This window comes from Schistocerca piceifrons, chromosome 7 (assembly GCF_021461385.2).
Source record: "Schistocerca piceifrons isolate TAMUIC-IGC-003096 chromosome 7, iqSchPice1.1, whole genome shotgun sequence".
NCBI classification, from domain to species: Eukaryota; Metazoa; Arthropoda; class Insecta; order Orthoptera; family Acrididae; genus Schistocerca; species Schistocerca piceifrons.
In genome coordinates, this window is record NC_060144.1 from 541286118 (window position 1) to 541306215 (window position 20098).

Here is a 20098-nt window from a genome sequence, read left to right on the forward strand (position 1 = left end):
GCACCAGAAAAGATAATTTTTTTCGAGAAAGCGATGCGAAGGATACAGACGATGTAGAATTGAGGGCATTTGTGGGCGTAATATATATACTTGGTTTGAAAAACTGAATCGTACAAACCTCGAGGAAATATGGGCTAACGATACAACCGGTGATGAATTTGCCAGAGCAGTGATGAGCATGCAGAGGTTTAGATTTTTTTTACAAAATTTACGATTCGATATTAAACTAAATCGTAAAGAGCGAGGAAAAGGTGATAAAATGTCTACAATTGGAGAACTTTTTGAACGAATCGCTGGTAATTTCCAAATCTGATATACTGTTGGGGAACATGCTACAATTGACGAAAAGATTGAGGTTTTCAGAGGAAGATGCTCTATCAAGCACTATATACCTTCGAAACCCGCCAGGTACCGTGTAAACATGTTTGCCCTTACCGACGCACGGACGCTTTATACCTTCAATTTGGAAATTTATGCTGGAAAACATCCTCCTGGACCCTCCTCGCCTGTTATGTCTCCATCCGACGTGATGATGCTTCTGACGAAGCCTATACACAATAAAGAAATATTACTATGGACAACTGTTTCAATAGCTTTTCACTGGCCGAAGAATTGTTGAATAAAATGTTGACAATGGTTGGGACGGCAAGAAAAAATAAAAAAGAATTACCACCTGGAATTGCAAATAAATAAATTTTGAACTCCACCCTATTCTTGTATGATGACACAAAAACTATTATTGGATATCTAGTATGCATCATGACGCTGTGATTGAAAGTGAAACAGTTACCAAAAGGCCGGAAATAATTTCTTTTCACAATGCCACCAAATCTGGGGTTGACAGAGTACATAGGATAAAAAGCTCTGTGAATGCGGCCCGAAATACTCGACGTTGGCCAATGACCGTTTTCTATTAACTGCTGAATGTTTGTGGAATTAATGCAATGGTAGTGTACAGTTCGAAAATAGATACTCTTCCGAGACAAAGGGGTACCTTTTTGAAAGAACGTGTTTTTGGTCTTGCAGCTGAGCAGGTGAAACGGAGGAAGTACTTGCAAAATATTCCCAGGCAACTGACATCATCGATTGACAACTTATTTGCAATATTGTATCCACAACCATCCAGTGGAACCAGTTCTCAGACATCGAACCAAGGAAGGAAAAGGTGTTACTATTGTTCAAGTAATATTGATAGGAAAACGAACTACCAATGTATGAAACGATAAAAGTACATTTTCATAAAGGACCATTCCATGTTCGTTTGTAAATATTGTTATAGTTACTATTTAGAAGTAAATAATAAGTAAAGATAGTTCAAACTTAAAGCGTACTATTAAAATTTGTTTCTCATTTACAAACATTGTTGATTAATATATATTTCCTATAACATTTATTTATAAATATAGTTTGCCAATACATGTATTATACATATTATTTTATTGAGTTTCGTTTTATTGTATTCTATAACGATGGCAAACATATGACATGACTTAGGAGAACTAAATATACAACATTAAACAACTAAAATGACTCCCGGGTCTGTGAGGCCCGGTGCGACCGCTCTCATTACCTCGAGGAGCGCAACCTCCGCCGGGTTAAGAACTTGCGGGCATCAAGTACGTCAGCAGAATGAGCCTTACGTTATTGTGCTAATAGCGGTAAGAAAAAATGTGGCAAAGACGACTTCCCCCAGAGCGGTGAAGATAACTGCACATGTCTGTATTCAGCAGTGACTACCAGCTACCACAACACTTTACAGAATTCATGCAGCAGGCAACGCAGTAGTGAGGGCACATCAGACTTCATTCAGTAAGTCGTCAGGAGACGGACGGAAACGTCAAGTTAACGTCGCTTTGAGTCATATTCAATCCATAATGAGTTGCTATTAAGCTAGTGGACTGCTCTAGCAATTACACTTTGATAATTCCCATATGAGTATTCCGATAGTCAAAAGAACCCGTTAGTGTGAAACCATCAGGAACTAAATTAATATCAAACTGCAAGAACTCGACACAATACGTGGACTCTTTCCTTCACTGGGTAACCTGTTACTGTTCTATAGGATTCGCTCACTCCTAGGCGTGATGCAAATGGAACTTCATAATCATGATGTGCTTTCCACTGTTCTTGACAAACATCAGCAACTTGTAATCACTGCGGGTAACAATTGTATGATGATAATGGCACAGGTTGTTAGTGGATGTGGTGGTGTTATGCTGTCAAACTGCTAACAGTACGTTAATGGTGGCGCACATAATCTAGCACTGACTACCTAAGTAAAGACAGTTTGGTGGCGTCGTTGCTTCTCTTCATTTGGCATCAGCTTGAGTAATCTGATTTAACGAACATAGTACTACATTCACGAGATGTTAATGATGCAGTATGACTACAGCGATCATCGTGTGGGTATTACATTAATTCTACAGTGAATTGCTTGACAAATATTACCATCATCTGTGCAGCTGAAATTACTCACTACACAGGTACTCTATTTGCACTTGGTTAAGTGATCAGCTCGCTGCAATCCAGCTTCTACTGTTCGTAAGTACTTGTATACTGACCACTCATTATCTGACTGAATGTGTGCTGCAATCTGATTCGCATGTATATAACATGGGTTAGTGGCGTCACAAGACAATGACTAAGGTGTGGATGCCTTTGGAGCTCCGTTACATTGATGGCAAGACAAAGGTTCGCAAATCATCTGTATTGCCTCGGAAAACAATTGGACCTTCAGGGGGGGACGTTGATGAAAAACACACACTACTTCAAAAATGTACCAAATCCACAGGTTTGGAGATATGGCAGTGAAATTTTGTATCACGCTTTACATGAAAGTAACACATTTAGATATAAAATCCTTTGTTTATTTATATTCAACTTTTTTAATGAAATTTGAAGTTTCATTTTTAAAAAATGTATATTCCTTTCTCTCAGAAAGTATTCAAGAGATTTCTACAAAAAAATTCTCTGTTTCATCTCTTTATGTGTTGTAACTTCTCTCATGAGGTTTTTGGAATAGGTCAAGTAGGAGAATTTTCATAATTTTTTAATTATCGTTCCACAAGTACAGTTTTAAACTCATGCAAAATTCCAAGCACTTCACCACAATCTCAGCTTGCAATCAGAATTTCAAAATTTGCTCTTCAGACAACGTTTATTAGGTATACAGAAATACGTGTACAAAATTTCATAATTCTAACATTCATAGAATCTGAGGAAAAGGTACGTAACTTTAAAAAACAAACTTTTCAGGAAATGCAATTTAAAGTTCAACATAACTTTTTTTCTTGTGTCGCTTCTTCAGAAGGCACCACATTTGTACTCTGGGTCGCCTTTCCCTTCAATGCTTCTCTTCTTGTTTCTTTTTGTGTATCTTCTTTCCTTTACCAGGTCTTCAACTGACAGCTGCAGGGACGCGCTGTAAATTTATTTTTTCAGGGTGTCTTGAGTAAAATTTCCTATCTTGAAGCCCATTCTTTCTAATACCTTCATCCTCCCGACGTTCCCATCATTAGATATAATAGCTGCATCATAAGTTGCAATTATGGCAACTGTAGCAGATGCAAATGTATTATTAAGGCATCGTTTCCATATGAGTTTATAAGATACGGAACAGAGTCAAAGACGATCTATAAAACCTAAGAGTATGTATCACGGCCTTCTAGTTGTATCCCGCACACGTTTTGTTGAAAGTAATACATAGAATTGTTGTTCACTGAGCTGGTATTGAAGTGCTGATTCAAAACGTGGGCGGGCAGGGAGGCCGCGTCACACTTTTAATTAATTTTCAGGAACTTCGGATGCGATTTCAACATTGAAACTTTGGGAACTTATTGTCCATGAGTTGTTCTAACAAACAAAAAATAAATCGAAACTGGATATTTTTGGTCAATTTCATCAACGTCCCCCCTTAAATATCGAAGGACAGACGTCAACACTGTCACAGTGCGTTGAAATACAGCAACGGCGGCAAATGAAAATTCGTGCCGCACTGGGGTTCGAACGTGAACTTCCTGCTTACTACGCAGACGCGCTGACCCCTCCACTGTCGGGACACAAGAGCCAACCTTTCTGCAGGACATATTTACACACTCTCCTCGATAGACGCACATTTCCGTCTTCGCCGCATACTAAATACGCGGTACCCCTCGTCCATTATTCCATTCGCTCGCAGCCGTATTCCAGCGAGGGTTGGGACGATGGCGTGCGTCTAGCACTGAAAACTTTCGATGACCCATCGAGTCCTGAATAATTATACAGGATGTTTTAGGAGGAATAGTAAATATTGCAGGAGGTTGTGGTATAGACAAACTGCAGAAAAAGTGCCATATAACATGCGTCCAATTTCTATTGAGTGCCTGGGTTCAATGCATTTTCGTATCTTCTGTAGGTCGTTACAGGACCCCGTTGTCAACACTTCCTTGCAAATGAACTTCCAGCATTAGTGGGAGAGCTTTGGCTAGAAGAATGGGTATATTCCTCCAGCATGACGAGGCTCCTCCACATTCTAGTCGTCAGGTGACACATCATCCAAACCTAATATTTCCTGTAAGATGGATCAGTAGATATGGACACTTTTCTCGGCCACCAAAGTCCCTGGACCTTATCCCCTTGAACTTTTGTGTGGGAATGGTTGAAAGGCGAAGTCACAAAAGAAAAATTATACCCCAAAGCCGATTTTATCATTCGGATTATGAATAGTGCAGTCCTCACAAAAGAAAGCAAAGACGATCTCAGAAGGGATACACGTGGTGCTATCAAGAGAAGTTAAAAGTGCATTGAAGTTGGTCGGGAAAATATTGAAAATCAACTTTGAACCTCATCATTTGCCTTTGCTTTGAGTTTGTTAAGGATACGCAGTAACAGCTGTACCTCTGTACTCAATACAAAGTACTTATATGGAATTTTTTAATGCAATTCGCCTATACTACTATCTGCTAAAATATCTACTATTCCTCCTGAAACATCCTGTATATGCATATATGTGTCGTGTCCGTTCTTTAGGACATGCCCGAAAGAAAAGGCACAACGAATCCGGGTTCGAACATCGTCAGGCACAAATTTTCATCTGCCGCCGTAGCTGTATTTTAACGCTCTGTCAGAAAGAACAGACCTCCCCCCCCCCCCCCGGCACACACAACACATATATATCATCTATCTTAAGTGCTGTTATTAAAATATTTGGCAACTCAGTGACAGTGACGGATTGTAGCTGCATTAACCTACTCGTTTCGGTGAATACAGTTGTAATTTTCTGAACAATTCATGTTTATTAAGTGACAACGATTTGCAAAATTTGCGTTTGCCACATGGTCACTTTATGCGTTAACTGCATTGACTCTCATTGTTTACTCTGTGGGACGAACCTATACTACAGCAATGAGTGGATACTCACATTTTGGATACCTCGCTGTACGTGCTACTGCAACTGCATCCAAAGATTCAAATCAAGCTAGAAAAATATATTTCAAGACTGATGGCTTTGCTCCTCCTCTGCCGTCCTTCGAAAACGTTCACAACGAAATTAGGTATAGAAATCCTACGAAACCCTTGAGTTCATGCTGCGGTGCTGTGCAGATGAAAAAGGGAATTTTGACAGTTGTCAGATGACAGGTGGTGAGTGTCAGATTCCACTAGTTACGACTGCATTATTAATTGCAGTTGTACCGGCGCTTTTCTGCCGCTTATTGTAACTATTTTTTGAATGTTAGAACTTGAAGTATATAAAGATGAGATTGGGATACTCAAATTCACCTTAAGTCTTCACATTTGGAGCAACGCTTCACATTTCGAGCAACGGCAGGTCATTCGTCAGAAAAACCAACAACAAGAAATCAGCTCATGCCTGTGTTCAGCCGGGTGTGCCAATTACAGTGATCTCAATGACAAGATTGCATACCAAAAGATCCTTTGCCAACTCAACCACTGGAGAAGCTCCAAAATTGTGAATCGCGTCTGGTGAAAACGGTTTCAATGTTTCGGTCCGGTTTAGACGGTAAAACACAAATAATTGTCACAGTTATTAATTTATGGCGTTTCGTTTGCACTCACTGCATCGACGTATTACAAGTAATTACACTCTAGCCCCTAAACCTAGTTATAAAAATGCGAAGAACGCAGAATAGGTTTGGCAACTCTGTGACCGACGAGTTACTTCCTTGATGGCACAGAACTAAATCAAATGGTTCAAATGGCTCTGAGCACTATGGGACTTAACATCTATGGTCATCAGTCCCATAGAACTTAGAACGACTTAAACCTAACTAACCTAAGGACAGCACACAACACCCAGTTATCACGAGGCAGAGCGCACAGAACTAACCTGCTAAATTCCCTTTAGATTACCGTGTCATTTCAATTCAATAATGCGAGAGATTTTCTCTTGAGATGTTATATGAGGATATCAGTTAATGCTTTTGAGTCCAAGAGGGACATGGGAAATACGACAACTCTCGTCTCGTATATTGCGATTTATTTGTTATAAAAAAACTACTTGATTAATAAGTAAGACACATATACCGTTCCTCTTCAGTATCTCCGAGGTAACGTACTTGTCTACGTCGTACAAGCTGCTTTTGTTGGCCTTTCGCGACTCGCTAATGCCATATTTTTAACTGTCTATCAAGGTGGCAGATAGAAACTCAATAAGGGAATCGTAAGACAACGCTTAGTGTCAGAACGAAACTCTTATGGTACTGCATAATCGATAATGGAAATTTTGTTTTCTGCCGAGGTATTTTTTGTTCTTGTGAATACATAATTCTGTCTACGAACTGCCAGATTTTCATAATACTTCAGTACGGTACAGAACATGAAGTAAATACACACATTTTCAAAGTCAGAGCTCGCTAATATCATATTAATTTGTGTTAAAATAGCCACAATCGTCTCACGGACACTTAATGCTTTATTAAGATAGACTGCCGTGATGCTGTTCCTGTAGTAAGTTGAATTTAATTTGTATTAGTACAGAAAATCAAAATTGTGTTTTCCATTAGCTTAATGAAGACAACAGTAAACTTCAAACAGAGATTAATCAGCAGCAGTATATTCTTTCTCAATATCTAAAACAATTTCACAATGCTAAAGTAGTTCACAAATTTTACGCATGTAGATACCTACTGGGTCTATCAATGTCATTAAACCAGTCCAGTTTGAGGAGCATTTTCGTCTAGAAATGAATCGCCTTGACGGTTAATGGATCAAGAGCGGCAAAGGTAAAATTTTACGAGTTTACCATCAGAGTGATAGGCGCCTGAGAGATGACTTCCATATGAATCTCCTGGATAGTTCTGTTTATCAAATCATCAGAGTGCGTAGCACATGTGATGTAGTTTGGTCGGTTGATTTTCTTACACTGCGACCGGAAGGCATCTCAATTGATGGCAACATATTCGCGCTGTGATGGTAACGCTAAAGACATCATAACTCGTCACCAGTAACAGTATCGCATAGGAATGCCTAATGAGTGACCTGATGACGTTCAAGCGAAACTGCAATAATATGCACTGTGTTGAATTTTGATGTTTCGAATTAGAGCGTGCAGTACTCCTACACAACACTTCTGATCCTTGCCGGTTGAATGCAAATGTTAAATGGTAATCCATTACTTATATCAGCACTCGAGACTTCCTACACGTGAAAAATCATTCATGCCAGAACGATCTTTGTTGAAACAAGAATATCTTTTTCTGCCATATTTTTTAAAAAAGCACTCGCTCCACATACAGTTCTAATCTCTCGAGATGCCTCCCCTACATTCACCCCTCTATTACACCGAAAGTAAATACTGTATTGTAGAGGTTATACCTTTTTCCACTTGCGACCCAATTTTATAGCGCTTAACCGTAGTTCATTATTTTCTAGTATGCAAATTCCAATTCTTAACTGCAAGATGATAACTAGAACTTCAAATTCAAAAATGACAGTTGATACATACACTGACAGCGTCGCGCCGCTTTCATCTGGGCGGCGTCCGATTTCTGTCGGCGGGTGGCGTCTGGCCGGTGGTTGGTAGCAGCTGCAGCGCGAGGGAACGCTCGAGCGTAAGCTGTTCTGATCTGGACGCAGCCACGAGCTGTCCTACGGATTTGTTTCTGGAAATATTTGTTATTACTGGTGGGGAGAATAAGAAGTGAATTATCTTCGATGTTCATTCAGATTCATAACTTTAGACGACGGCCAAAATGTGGTTAAAAACAAAAAGAAAAGAGAAAGAAATCGTTGGAGGTGAACACGGAAATATAAGTCCAGAATGCACGAGGTTTGGAAGGTAGGAGACGAGGTACTGGCGGAAGTAAAGCTGTGAGGACGGGACGTGAGTCGTGCTTGGGTAGCTCAGTTGGTAGAGCACTTGCCCACGAAAGGCAAAGTTCCCGAGTTCGAGTCTCGGTCCGGCACACAGTTTTAATCTGCCACGAAGTTTCATATCAGCGTACACACCGCTGCAGAGTGTGCTCGCAGAACACGGTGATATCTCGGGAGTAGACAAAACTTACTCCTGACACTTCCGATTCTTACAGTGTTGCCAGATTGTGCAGATGGGCGAACTTAGTGTTAACAGGAGCGGTCGGTTTTCATGGCCACCTTAAGTGAACGATTCGGACTTAGTCTTTGTGGCGGCCGACCCGGTCCGTTTTTACGTCTAAGACTGTACGTTGAGCTACCCTAGTGTTCAGTGGGAACATTCTTAAAGTGTCAGATTAGCAGTTTGTGTGATAGCTGATAAAACCATGATGAAGAAAGATTTAAATAATTAACTGAGTGCCACCTAGGACATTTTGATCTATTTGGTAGTTTCGTAATCTGCTTGTTCATGTACTCCGTACAACGCATTTGAAATGTATGCAGCCTTACTCCACATTCTCGGAGTCTGTCCACTTACGACGATGTCCTATATCAGCCATGCCTAGACGGTCAATACTGCGGTTCGACCGCGTCCACATTGTTACTTTTTGCCAGGAATGGCTCTCGACAAGCGATGTGTCCAGGCGTCTCAGAGTGAACCAAAGCGATGTTTCCAGAATGAGATTTTCAGTCTGCAGCGGAGTGTGCGCTGATATGAAACTTCCTGGCAGATTAAAACTGTGTGCCGGACCGAGACTCGACCCTGCCTTTCGTGGGCAAGTACTCTACCAACTGAGCTACCCTAGCACGACTCACGCGCCGTCCTCACAGCTTCACTTCCGCCAGTACTTCGTCTCCTACCTTCCAAACTTTACAGAAACTCTCCTGCGAACCTTGCAGAACTAGCACTCCTGAAAGAAGGGATATTGTGGAGACATGGCTTAGCCACAGCCTGGGGGATGTTTCCAGAATGAGATTTTCACTCTGCAGCGGTGTGTACGCTGATATGAAACTTCGTGGCAGATTAAAACTGTGTGCCGGACCGAGACTCGAACTCGGGAACTTTGCCTTTCGTGGGCAAGTGCTCTACCAACTGAGCTACCCAAGCACGACTCACGTCCCGTCCTCACAGCTTTACTTCCGCCAGTACCTCGTCTCCTACCTTCCAAACTTTACAGAAGCTCTCCTGCGAAACTTGCAGAAGTAGCACTTCTGAAAGAAAGGGTATTGCGGAGACATAGCCAGGAAGACATCTGCCAGGAAGTTTCATATCAGCGCACACTCCGCTGCAGAGTGAAAATCTCATTCTGGAAACATCCCCCACGCTGTGGTTAAGCCATGTCTCCACAATATCCTTACTTTCAGGAGTTGTAGTTCTGCAAGGTTCGCAGGAGAGCTTCTGTAAAGTTTGGAAGGTAGGAGACGATATATTCAAACATAACCTTATTACGCATTTTTTCCAGAGATTGATGAATAAATGGGAGCTACATTAATTTAATTCTCAAACTGCGTCTCCTTCCTGTAGGTGTACTGCACTTAATACGGTATAATTATTACTGTTTACCCTACTTCATTCTTTACTACTTTTACGTAGGTCTCAATTCTGTGTTTCAGTTCATGCATTATTGGTACGCAGTGACGTACACCATCCTACCGGTAAAGTGAATACCAGTATTTGACGAAATTCATACGCTAAATATTCATTTTCCTTGAGGCATTTAACGAGCAGGGTGGCAACACAGCAATTAGAACACAGGACTCGCATTCAAAGGGGACTCGATTCGGCCACCCAAATTTGGTTTCCCGAAATTTCCCTAAAACTCTCCTGGTAAACAACGGGACGGTTCCTTTGGAAGGACACGGTCGACTTCTTTCTCCACCATCGGAACATTTCGTGCTTGAGCTCCGTCTCTATTAACCGCCATGTCCACACGACTTTGAACCCTAACTTTCTTCCTTCCTTCGAGGCATTACTGTCAATTGGACCACAGCAATACAAACAGAAACGTATGACAAACATTTTTAAGTGGTGCAAAATTACTCATAAGGAACAGTGTTTCACAGTTCCGAGCATTGTTCACATAGGCACTTGTGCGATTCACCATTTAGGGGAACTGTGTTATTTTTTTAGTGTTTCAGCCCATTAGTCATATTACGACTGATGGTTTTACTGGTATCAAAATCACGTAAAACAGGAATTTCAACTGACTAAATACAGGCATTTTAGAATGCTAGTAGTAAAGACAGAATGCAACAAGTAGTTTGAAGTAATACAAAGTCTGAGAGATAGAAACTGAAATTATTTGTCTTATCGTATGATTGAACGAAAGTGTTTTTTTTTTCTCTCTTACTAATTGCCTTTCCAAAAGTTATCAGACGCTACGTTCGCTTGAGAAGCTTTGCGAAACAAAAGCTTTATAAGTAGCCTGCTTACAACATCACAATGAGATTCTGAAGTGGTGTATTATTTCTGAGCTTAGAAGGATGACTCAGGTCTCTTCTCTTTCTTTTAACTCTTCTATTGTACCTCCCGGAAGGTGGGTTATTAGTTACGTAAAAAAAAAGTTTTCTGAGTTAATTGCTCTTGTTCCCTGCAGTTATTTAGATCCATTATTCTTCTGAAAGCAGTCTGGAAAGTTTTTCTGTAGGCTATCTCCAGCTTCCCGTAATTTCTTTTTAAATTGTTACCACTTATATTGCGACCAAGGTTTACCTGATGTTGGGAACTTATTGCTTTACTTTACGTTTAAACAATGGTGGAAGTTGATATCAAGAAAGTTCTTTAGCTCTGTTTTCGCCACTTCTAATCTGGACCACTTTCAGAGCTATATTTCCATCTATAACCGACCGATGAGAGCAATAAAACAACACACAGTTCTCTTTAACAAAACATATGCAGGATCTCCTCACTGGAGTTAATCTTGTCCTATTCTGTGGCCGCTTAACTTGACTCAGGCCCTTAATGCATCACAAGAGCAACTGTTCTAGATGGGCGACAGTCTCCCTTTTTTAAACAGACTGAAAATACATTACGTTGAAATATGACAAATGTTTTCCAAGTGTAAGTTACCCTGCAGGAAAACACAAATAAAAGCGTATTTTAAATATTACGGAATATTAGTTTCAAATGAGATATTAGTTAAGGTAAAGAAAATTACTTACTACCTTAGAAAAAGCATTTCAGGTGCCACTACGAATGGTAGGACAAATTGTTGTTTCTACTTTAGCTCACGAACCTGAGTGAATGTTATTCTGAGACTATTGTTTCACGATTTAAATGTTAAAGCTACTAATAATAGAAAAAATTAAACAATAAAATCAGAACATGACATTGTAGGAACACTGTGCTCTTCTAATGCCCAGATAATGGCTAAATGGTCAAAATGTAAATCAAACTTTTTTTTCTTTTCTGAGACGTTTCCACATTTCTGAAATTACTATAACTAAGTAAGTAAATCTGATAGAACCTCGCATGTTCTGCTGTCACTAAGAAAGTTGAAATAGATAAAGTTTAGATCATGTGTAGCTTAAAATATATTATATTATTCTGAAACTCATATACACAAACAATTCACCCTGGATGATTGGTAGTGAATTTGGAAAAATGTACTAAAAAAATGAAGAGTTATACTAAAAATTAGTCCGACGACATAAGCTGACTATATTACATTATGGAAGATCGAAACCTAGATGTAATCGAATTTTTATTCAAAATAGAAAGATGTGTAGCATTTCAATAAATGTGCTATTCCAACCAGAAGTCATCAAAACAAAATTGTACTAACTCTCTTGGAAACTTAGTATATTACCTGCTAAAAGAAGCGGAAACCACCTTCACAGACCTTACATTGAGATTACCGTTTCTTTGGATTTTCACAGTCATAGAAATCTTTTTAAAAGACATAGTTCTCACCTTTGTTAAAATTCCCTTATTTAAAAATTCCATGATCAGGATTCCACTTTTTTGCTATAAAACGAAACTGACTCGCTTGAAAACGGCCAAAGGCTTATTTCACTATTATGCAGTTTGAAAAAAAGGTATTGATGTCTTTTAAGAACTTAATTGTTTTATATTTTGCTTCATAGGACCTCTGTGACACTGTCACATCATCGTGAAATGTGTCACTTCAGAAAATACGTATTAAAATAGAAATATAACAACGGGAACATTATGGTAATTATAAAGATATTCCCAAGTGAATCACTGAATAAAGCATGGAAGTCAGAATACTGGACTAATTAATGATCCCGACTCCCATTGCAAAACCGATATTTCTAAATTCCATTAAATTTATGTGCAGAGAATAGTGAATTATGTTCTGAGTTACCCAATTACGTCCCGTGACGGCCGCAAAGTTTCAATAGCACCAGCTTTATCTTGCTTCAAATACTTATGCATAACTCTTCATGGGAATATACTGGTAGAGTTCAGTAACATTTTGCTTTGCCTACCAACAATGGAATCGCTTGCTGAACTTTGTAGACACTAGCATAGGTATACTTCCTGAGTGGAGATAAGCAACAATTCCTGAGGACAAGCTGGACAGCATAACGGTACTTTGCGGGCAGGCGTGTCAATTAGCATCATATTAATTAAAATGGGGGATAAATAGACTTTATTTTGGAAGAATTAAAAAGGGGAAAGTAATACGAAACTTTAATAACTGCACAGTATTACTAAGAAGCAATATAATGAAAAGTAATAATAAGCAAAGTAGCAAAGACCAAGCGGGACAGAAAGATATAGGGGCGCATTTGTTTTCTAATACATATAAAAGAACATGTAGCATATTATTGAGCTCTCTACCTTCAGTTATCGCGATCGGACCAGTCGATGAAAACGTGGCACGCGGCTGCGAAATTCGTTAAGGAGATTATTTAAAGACTCTTCAAGCATGTTTAAAATATATTACGTGTGACGAAGTGATCAGAGACTTTTATCGTCGGATGAAGTGAAAATGAATCCGACAACATAATTTGAACTTTGTGTTAGCTGGGAAAAATACTCTTGGGAAACTATTATGGTTGTGGAACCCACGAAAGTAGTGCGCAACGGAAAGCTATAGTTAACGTAATTCTACATTTTATAAAATGGTGAAACGCGTGTGCGCGGAACATTAATAGAATCTTGTCCTTGTACGGTTGCGGGGGTCACTGGTACAAACAACGCGCCAGCGTAAAATGTAGTTCGCTTATTAACTACCAGATATTAATTAACGGAGAGATAACATACTAAAAATGTAGGATAGGATCATCACCTCCAATCCCGATTCATAATTCATATTTAATTAGTTATAAGAAGTGTTAATAAGCAAACTACATTTCAATTTTATCCACGATTTTGGCTTCATTACGTAGTCTTGACTACATGATAAACAATATCTGTGGAAGTTGTAAGCAACGTATCGTCATCATATTTAGCCAACCAATGTTGTGGGACACCAAAAATGTAAGTGCATGAAATTGTTCTTACAGCGGATGTATAATGTGTGAGTGCGACGAACTATATTGAGAAGCTGAACATCCGTTACGTACTTGCATGTTTATCTGCGAAAATGGTCCTTGTCGATACATCAGGATAGAGTCGAATAGAATCGCTGGAACATTGCAAACCATTCATATTAATCGAACATCTAAATACGCATAATGCTGGTACCACCAGGATGTGTTCTTTCTCCTCGCCCCCGTGACAGTTATTGAATTAAGAGTCAGCCGGGAAATACATTTAAATCAATTGATGACCATTGAGCTAGGGCACGAATTTTCAAACGTCCACTGCCATGTATGAAGGCGAGTGACACCACGAGTGCTAACGTCGATCGAGGGGTGTCGTCGTGATCGTATTGAACGACATTGAGCAGTTACAACAGCCTAGTTGTTAGAATATTGCAAAGAAAGGCAAGACCAGGTTACACAACTGTTCCAACAGACCGATTTTCGTGTTCTTAAAAAGACGAAGTCTACTGAAATTATCAAATATTATTGTAATTATTAGTACCCTGTGTAGTGGGACGCGAAATTGAAGCATCACCCATCCGCCAGTGTCAGCCCAGTTTGCAGGTGAATATAAGTTTAATTTAGTCTTTTGTTTATGTATTTATGTAATATTTGTAATGATTGTGAATTGTCTAAAGTTTTGTATTCATTTTTTATGTTTCGTGTACGGAGAGGGCGGCGCAACGAACGGAGACAGCATCTTCGCTGCCGGGACCAGAGAGAAAATTGCTGGCCACTGTACGTCGCGGGTCGACAGCCAAAGAGCAACAGAAGATCCTGAAACCGAGTTGTTGCGTCGTGCTTCTAAAAATTGAAAATTAAGAATTTGTAATGTTTCTACAACAATGACGTCATAGAAAGTTTAATCATGTTGTAAATGTTCAGTTCTGTCTTGTCAAGGCTCAGGTTCACGTCTATACGTAGGAAGATAATAAACTAGTGGATGCCACAAAAGTTTAATTACGTGTTCCGAGAATTTATTTATGAAGAATTATGTTAAGTAATTCATTTGACAAGATTATTAATTTTTGACAGCGTTCATCGCGAGTTTGAGTCTTGAAAGTTTATTCAATGTGGTTCTAATATCTAGTAAAGCAGATAACCTGCATTAATATAATTTGTGAGGAGAAACAAACGACATCTAAATTGAAAAGGTTTGCGCAAACCAATTGGACTGAGTGACGTAACTCTGCGCATACGACTCAAATGATGATGTTTTAATTACAGTTTTGTTTCGTTCAGGAACCATTCAGAGACAATTTAAAAAGAATTTAAATAATTTTGAAGTGTGTTGTAACTGACGTAGGTGACGAAGTCTGCACATGGTCATATGTCAAAAGAAAAATCATTTATACAAACTTGCGTCGTTACACTACACCGGATTCAAAACACATGCTTTATAGAACAATTGGGCAGAACTAACACAATGTATATACATTCCCATTTTTATATATCAAGATACTCATCATAACTCCATTGTATTTTGTTCTTTTTGGAACTGAGCTAAGCATCTGTACTCGGCAAAAAATCTTTGTTAAAACGTAACTCTGTGAAACACGACAGCGACCAGGTAATATTGTAAACGTTCCTTTACTTCATTCTTTGATCATAAGTATAAGAGACGAGGGATTCCAATGAGTGATGACCACTTTCGTATCTTTCCGTTTGCCGGCTATTACGCCACAATATGGCTCTGAGCACTATGGTACTTAACACCTGAGGTCATCAGTCCCGTAGAACTTACAACTACTTGAACCTAACTAACCTAAGGACATCACACACATCCATGCCCGAGACAGGATTCGAACCTGCCGTAGCCGTCGCTCGGTTCCAGACTGAAGCGCCTAGAACTATGCCACATATGAATTGGTTAAGTCGTATGATACGTGTAATCATACAATGTAATTTAACTCTGAAATACTAATATAAAGAAACTTTTCACAACTGTATGTGCTGTTTCGAGGTAACACAACTTACCATATGTTGAAACATTAGCCTCTTGTTACCGAGGCATACTCATTGTCCAGAAGGGTGGCACCAGTTAGTCTTTTTGAAGCCATTGGAATACTAGCCTGTTTCCCCGGCCTTTTTGAAAGGTCTGGCTGCAGGCTGTTTCTACCCATTCTGCAAGAACTGTTAAGAACTGCCTCGAACGACTAGCAGCTGTTGATATAACGCCAGCAGGGACCGCATCTTTCTTTAGACCTTCGCCGCTTCAGTAAAGCTGAACTGTTCATTACTTTGCACAGAGTTCAGTCATGTTGCCCTATTTCTATCATCATTTCGTTCGCTTGGCGATCTCGAGCATTTCGCGATGCAACGGCAGAGCAGCAGCGCCAGTCGTGCGGAATGATACATTGAAATCTCCCCTCGCTTCTGTTGCTTTAGTCCGGTTCTCACAATTAAGTATTCTGTCTCCAAAAAGTTCTCAGTTACATCCATGTAGCTATCCGTTCTCGTTCTCTGTTCATTTCTGTAATTGCGCAGATGTCAATGATGGTCACCCTCATTTAACAGTTCCCCGTTGTATTCCGATTTCAGGAAACACCCATGCTTTAAATTTATAATTTATGTATCATTAACGTAGTGATCCCTACCATGGGGGTTAAAGGATGGTATGGACCCGAAGGCAACAAGCAATGCCGAATAGGCAGTGACATTACAAATTCGTTTAGCGTCTCTGCGATCACTTAGCAGCACTTTCTACAAAACCCGCTGCCACGTCCACAAAGATGAAAATTGCGTAGCCACTGGGACTGCAGTTTTCCCATTTGGATTGTAGCAGATGGTTTTGAAAGGCGAATTCTCGGTGCTCTAACTGCGACGTTTCGGAGAGGGGAAAACTCCTAGCAAGAAGTTGGTGTCGTCTTGTGGGGGAAAAAGCACCTCGCTCGAAAATCTAAAGGAGAAAGCTGGACGGATGTGTCTGATGACAAAAAGGGTAAGGGGACAGTTGAAAAGCTTACTACAAGCAACGACTTGGAGAATCAGGGACAACAATCATGTGAACTATCAGGTACCAAACAAATTACGATGTGGTTCTAAATGCACAGAAATATGCTACTATAAATAGATGTACAAGCAGATGTCTGGCTAAAACTATGAGGAAAGACATAACGCTAAGACGACACAAGGTTCAAATGGTTCAAATGGCTCTAAGCGCTATGGGACTTGACATCTCAGGTCATCAGTCCCCTAAACTTAGAACAACTTAAATCTAACTAACCTAAGGACATCACACACATCCATGCCCGAGGTAGGATTCGAACCTGCGACCGCGGCAGCAGCGCGGTTCCGGACTGAAGCGCCTAGAACCTCTCGGTTACAGAGGCCGGCTAGGACACAAGGCGGTGGCTAAAGATGCTCTCATGTACGGTGGTGAAAAATAGATTTTAAGAGAAGACGATGAACGACGAATTGAAGCACCTGAGATGAGGTGTCTGCGGTCAGTTCTTGGAGCAACGATAAGAGACGGAGAGAGCAGAGTGAAGCTATAAAACTAAACTAGACCTTAAAGCAACAACGAGAGAGGAGATTAAACTCTAGAAAAAATTAGGTACGACTTCTTAAAAAGGATGCCACATGGCCGCCTGTCATGACAATCTTATTTCAGTCAAACCGAAAATCGGGATACAGGATGGCGGATGAAGACATAGAAGCAACAATTTTGTTAAAGTCCCTTGGTTTCGGAACGGGCCTGCACCAATTCCATGAAATGAGAGTAGAAGAGCCGGCCGGAGTGGCCGAGCGGTTCTAGGCGCTACAGTCTGGAGCCGCGCGACAGCTACGGTCGCAGGTTCGAATCCTGCCTCGGGCATGGATGTGTGTGTTGTCGTTAGGTTAGTTAGGTTTAAGTAGTTCTAAGTTCTAGGGGACTGATGACCACAGCAGTTAAGTCCCTTAGTGCTCAGAGCCATTTGAACCACTTAGAGAAGAAGAAGTAGTAGCACAAGAAGAAGAATAGTGGGGGAAAGATTGCAACCAAGTAGTGATAAGTGAAAACACCGCTGACAGATGGTAAATTTACGTTGTTACTGACGACATTACTAATCAACCGTAGGTGAACACAACCTTCTTAGTCAAGGTAATGCTATTCGGAGAATATTGTTATTATTTAAAAGACTAGACAGCCCAAGGCTACTTGCTAGGGTGTTCCACGTAACGCCCTCTATTGCTCTTTCCTGGTACGTCGAATCGATATATTGGCCATTCATTTTCATGTCCAAATGTCTGCCGGCCGGTGTGGCCGTGCGGTTCTAAGCGCGTCAGTTTGGAACCGCGTAACCGCTACGGTCGCAGGTTCGAATCCTGCCTCGGGCATGGATGTGTGTGATGTCCTTAGGTTAGTTAGGTTTAAGTAGTTCTAAGTTCCAGGGGACTGATGACCTCAGTAGTTAAGTCCCATAGTGCTCAGAGTCATTTGAACCATCCAAATGTCTGTCTCAAACCAGACACGGAAGACGCAGCTTGCAACAGTAAGCCCCGTCCACTGACTCGTTTTCGGTGCAACAGCGGAATTTGTGTTCCTTTCACAACACAAGAAATTATCTGCTTAAAAATAACTGTTCTGCACCTTGCTACCGGACATCTCAGGATAGGAAGACCTTCGTTTCGATACTAAAGCAGGTTTACTGTGGCCACTGGAAAGTAATTCTATGTACCTGAGCATTGGTGCTTTGTTCTTACTGCTCTTACAACTTTTCATATTTTCATCTTTGTTCCCTGCTTGGCTAAGACTGTACTACGGCGCTAAGTAGTCAGTTTTCCTACGTTTTCGAGTCAACAATGGAGTATTGTTTCCAGGTTAAATAGTACGTATGCTACGAGGTATAGAAGTATGAAACCGGAATTTCATTATAGTTGGTGCTATCCGTCTGTGTAGGGCCCGTGAGACCGCGTCTGCAGCGCCATATGCTTCCTGTAACAGCTGACAACAAATGTTAGCACACAGTAACCCAAGTTCCATATGTCGGTATCTGTTTCAAACACGTAAACATGTCGGGTTTGGTGCCCAAAAACAACGATTTGTGGACAGCTTTGGTTTTCTGTTATCATTTGCCAAGAACTGTTACAGAATCGCAGCAAATGCTTGCCGAAGCTTTCGGCGAACATGCTATTGGGAAAACACAGTGTTTCGAGTGGTTAAAAAATTCAAAAGTGGTGATTTTTACGTGAGAAACTACGAGGGCGGGAAACCACCAAAAAAGTTCGAAGACAACCGATTGCAGGCCTTATTGGATGAAGATGATACTCAGACTCAACAGAAACTCGTGGAACAATTGAATGTGACCCGGAAAGCCGTTTCTCTTCGGTTTGAAAGCTATGGAAAATGTGCTGAAAGTGGGGTAAATGAAAGTCAGTAAGCAAATCGAAAGACCACTTGTGGCATGCTTCTCGCCAGATGCAACTCCATCGAATAGTGACAGGTGATGAAAAATGGATATATTTTGAGAATCCTAAGAGCCGTAAAGCATGGGTGAACCAGGCAAGCCATCGACATCCACTGCAAGGTCAAATCGCTTTGTAAAAAAAACAATACTCTGTGTTTGGTAGGATCAGAAGGGTGTCATCTACTATGAGCTGCTAAGAACTAGTGAAACCCTTAACACTGATCGCTGCCAACAGCAAATGATCAATTTCAATCGAGAATTGTGCGCAAAACAACCGGAACATGGATAAAGGCAACACAAATTCATGTTACTCCATGATAACGCCCCATCACACACTGCAAAACGAGTCAGGGAAAGGATCGAGACGTTCAGCTAGTAAATACTAAGGCACGCGGCTTATTTTCCATGCTTGAGTCCGTCTAAATACCGTTTACTTGCATTTGCAAGCATATTGCCGCATGATAACGCCCCATCACACACTCCAAAATGAGTCAGGGAAACGATCGAGACGTTCAGTTAGTAAAAACTAAGGGATGCGGCTTATTCTCCAGATTTGTCTCCGTGTTATTATCGATTACTTGCATTACTGGAACACACTCTCGCTGAACAAGGCATTTTTTCGTATGAAAATGTACGAAAATGGCTCTCTGAATGGTTCGCTTCAAAAGAAGAACTGTTTTTCTGGCGTGGAGTTCATAGCCGGACGGAGAGGTGGGAGAAATGTGAAAACAGCAATGGAGATTATTTTGAATAAAATCAGTTTCAAACAACAGATGTGTAAGTACTGCAACCAAATTCCGGTTTCACACTTCTACACATGGTATATGAAGTTGTCACAACAGGTATTTTTCCATTGCGGAGGT

General features: G+C 40.5%; 1 protein-coding gene across 1 annotated transcript in view; it reads right to left on the reverse strand.

The window, feature by feature from the left end:
- Positions 1–666: 666 nt before the first annotated feature.
- The window catches only part of LOC124709073 (protein O-mannosyl-transferase TMTC1-like), a 170237-nt gene continuing 150805 nt past the window's right edge, over positions 667–20098 (reverse strand). The window contains exon 9 of the mRNA XM_047240721.1: positions 667–673. Within this exon, the coding sequence (XP_047096677.1) occupies positions 667–673 (7 nt within the window). The remainder of the gene's footprint in view (positions 674–20098) is intronic.